The sequence below is a fragment of the Ascaphus truei genome, unplaced genomic scaffold (genome assembly GCF_040206685.1).
Source record: "Ascaphus truei isolate aAscTru1 unplaced genomic scaffold, aAscTru1.hap1 HAP1_SCAFFOLD_1032, whole genome shotgun sequence".
NCBI classification, from domain to species: domain Eukaryota; kingdom Metazoa; phylum Chordata; class Amphibia; order Anura; family Ascaphidae; genus Ascaphus; species Ascaphus truei.
Window position 1 is genome coordinate 32,501 of NW_027453897.1, and position 3,489 is coordinate 35,989.

The 3,489-nt window shown below is 48.5% G+C and overlaps 1 protein-coding gene across 3 annotated transcripts in view; it reads left to right on the top strand.

The window, feature by feature from the left end:
- The window catches only part of CUNH1orf35 (chromosome unknown C1orf35 homolog), a 6,256-nt gene extending 3,421 nt beyond the window's left edge, over positions 1-2,835 (top strand). For all 3 annotated transcript variants that reach the window (XM_075581073.1, XM_075581074.1, XM_075581075.1), the window contains exons 4-5: positions 1,555-1,600; positions 2,730-2,835. In XM_075581073.1, coding sequence (XP_075437188.1) covers positions 1,555-1,600; positions 2,730-2,816 — 133 coding nt within the window. In that variant the 3' untranslated portion in view covers positions 2,817-2,835. The remainder of the gene's footprint in view (positions 1-1,554; positions 1,601-2,729) is intronic.
- The last annotated feature ends 654 nt before the right edge of the window (positions 2,836-3,489 follow it).

The following is a 3,489-nucleotide window of genomic DNA, read 5'->3' on the forward strand; positions in this document are numbered from 1 at the left end:
GCAGTGACTCAGTGATAAGCTATCACCCTTTGGCACGAAGGTTGGTCACACTCGCACCTAAGTTGTCCAGGCCGACGACCACGTAGGTGGAAGTTAAACTGCCCAGACTTCCAGGAACCCTGAACGAGTCACCCCCCCATATTACGTAACGCAGGTGGCTACGACCCAGTACTATAATCGTGTGGCAATTCTGGGTCTTTGTATAATACAATAATTGGCAATTGTCTGAGAAATGTAGCGTTGAAGCTGCTAATGTTTGTCTTGAAATGTGATCCCTTTTTAGTGAAACAACAAGCGCAGAGAGAGCTTAAAAACCTCCCTTTCCGTCTCCGTATTTTAGAGGCTAATATGTGAAGTCTAAGATTCGCCGTAGAGGGTTAGGTTCGCCGTAGAGGGTTAGGTTCGCCGTAGAGGGTTAGGTTCGCCGTAGAGGGTTAGGTTCGCCGTAGAGGGTTAGGTTCGCCGTAGAGGGTTAGGTTCGCCGTAGAGGGTTAGGTTCGCCGTAGAGGGTTAGGTTCGCCGTAGAGGGTTAGGTTCGCCGTAGAGGGTTAGGTTCGGCCTGGGCTCTGATGCCTTTTATTAGAGCAGCATTACGGTTCTTCATAGATTGGATGTAATCGTGTGCAGAACTCCACCTCCTGCCTACTGTTAATGTACACATGAAGACTTGTGAGGTTTCACAATCCGTGCACTGTAATCCTATCTGTGAAGAACTCGCTTGTTGGTTTAATAACCCTTCTGGTGCCAAGGGGCCTGCAACATAAATTGAACCAGCCGAAGGTACAAAAGGCTCATCTGCCAACTTGTGGAGATGCCAGTTATAGTGTCCTTCCTGTCCAACCATATGGTACTGTATGTGGCCCCCATTGCGGCAATACAAGCAGACAGACGAGGCCCCCGTTATTGCATGAAGAGGAGCAATATGGCACGATTAGGCGTGGTTCTGCTGTGTGTGGTGGGATTGCAAATGGCACAATAACGTGTTCAAACCCGCGCCAGCGGTAATGCATTATCATGCGATAACTAGTGCAATGTCTGCTACATCTGTGTGTGAGATCAGAGCATTGGCATAGAGTAACTACGTGTGTGTGCGATCAGAGCATTGGCATAGAGTAACTACGTGTGTGTGCGATCAGAGCATTGGCATAGAGTAACTACGTGTGTGTGCGATCAGAGCATTGGCATAGAGTAACTACGTGTGTGTGTGCGATCAGAGCATTGGGATAGAGTAACTACGTGTGTGTGCGATCAGAGCATTGGCATAGAGTAACTACGTGTGTGTGCGATCAGAGCATTGGCATAGAGTAACTACGTGTGTGTGTGTGTGCGATCAGAGCATTGGGATAGAGTAACTACTGGTGTGTGTGTGTGTGTGTGCGCGCGCGCGCGATCAGAGCATTGGGATAGAGTAACTACTGGTGTGTGTGTGATCAGAGCATTGGGATTGTGTGTGTGTGTGTGTGTGATCAGAGCATTGGGATAGAGTAACTACTGTTATACCCATAGCCATTCTTACTGGTGTGTGTGTGTACCGATTCTTGTACTTTCTTGCAGAGGTTACAAGAATGTGAAGCGTCAGCCCACAGGCCTTAGCAAGGAGGTAAGGAGGCCGATCTCCAGGGGGTGGGGGGCTTTCTCTGGCTTTTCCTGATGGGTAAATAATGCTCAACGCTCCATCAAAAATGGTATATTATTATCATCATTTATTTCGAATACGTCGACATATTCAGCAGCGTTGAACAAAATACAAAATAAGATCAAATGAATGCAAAAAATATACGTGTTGAAGGCCCTTCTCATTAGAGCTTACAACCTAGAGCAGAGGCGGCCAACTCCAGTCCTCAAGGGCTACCCCCACAGGGCAGGTTTTCAGAATATCCCTGCTTCAGCACAGGTGGCTTAGTCAGTCCATGCTTCAGCACAGGTTGCTCACTGAGCCACTGATTGAGCCACCTGTGCTGAGCAGGGAACCTGAAAACCTGCCCTGTGGGGTATCCCTTAAGGACGGGAGTTGGCCGCCCCTGCTGTGGATGGAATCGGGGGCACAATTGAAACAAACTGTTTAAGTGGCTGCTCATTGGGGGCTGGGTATGCCTCATGATGGAGTTTGGGGGGGTGTGGGAGATTTAGAGGGCTATCGGGCTTCCTTATAAAGGGGGGTTTGGACGTGTCTAATGAAGAAATAGCTGTCCCTGTAATGTCTTTGTAGTTTTGGTATTTTTACCCAAAGTTCAGTCAAATCCATATTTTAATAAACATTAAATATTTGACCTCCCCCCAAATCGGGGGCTTACATCTGGCCGTATTGAGGGTCCCTGTCCCTGAAATGTGTTACCTTCTTAGGGTGACATTGGTTGAATTTTTATTTTTTTGTAAAAACATGCAAAATAATTTGTTGCTGGCCTGTTTTTTGCACCAACGGGGGTTAAGCACGTGGTAGCAGCAATGGGGGGAGAGGGTCATAAAGTGTAATGATTATTATGCGTTATCCCGGGTAGGCGCTTTTCCAGTGCTGGGGGATAGAACAGCTCCTTTCAGATGAAAGGGACTAAGCTCTTCATCAGAGGCGCGGCGTATTGATTAAGGACCTTTTCTGTTTCCCCTGAGGTGACCAGTAAATAGGCCGTATGTAGTCACACTTGTTATTGCTTCATATTACAGAACGTTAATTCCACGTGCGGTGCATAACTTGCTTTTAATCCCTGCCTTTTGTCTCCGTTACTCGTTAGGAGTTTGCCGAAGCCTGCAAACGAGAAGGGCCCGTGAGAGATGAAAAGGATGTCGATCGGGTCCGAAGCTTAGGACACTCGAGGTGATTAATATTATATTCTAAGAAAGGAATACAATGTGTATTCTCAGGTCATATGTAATATAATATGTATGTCGTCGTCGTCGTCGTCGTCGTCGTCGTCGTTGTCGTCGTCGTTGTCGTCGTCGTTGATCCACAAGTCACCAACACATTCGGCAGCACGGTGCAAAGACGGTTTATCTTACATCATGATGTCAGATTAAGCATCCTCATGTAGTAGTTACATTACCTGGAGAACGCCGAACTTCGATAGGCTGCAGAGATTTCACGTGAAGCCCTTGATCTTATACAGTAGGGGCCCGCTTCTCGGCGATCCGCCAATATGGCAGTACCGAGAAGGGGGGCGGCCGAGTTTGTGCAAGCGCAGATGGGGGAGCGGCCGAGTTCGCGCTTGCGCTGAATAGGGGGTCTGCAAGTCAGCGCATGCGCAGAAGGGTGGGAGATACCGAAAATCGCCGGTTTCGCTTTGCGGTGGCGCCATGGAACAGAACCGGCAGTATGAGTGGGGTCCTACTGTACTTCATATTTATCACACGGAGGACTGGGTATTATACCGTATTTGCCAGATTATAGGACGACCCTGAATACAAGGCCACCCTCTCGATCCCAGCCTCTAACGCCTTGTTCATGCTGACACCGCACGCGCGATGCCGTGCCGCTCCCTTGCAGGAGGGGCAATT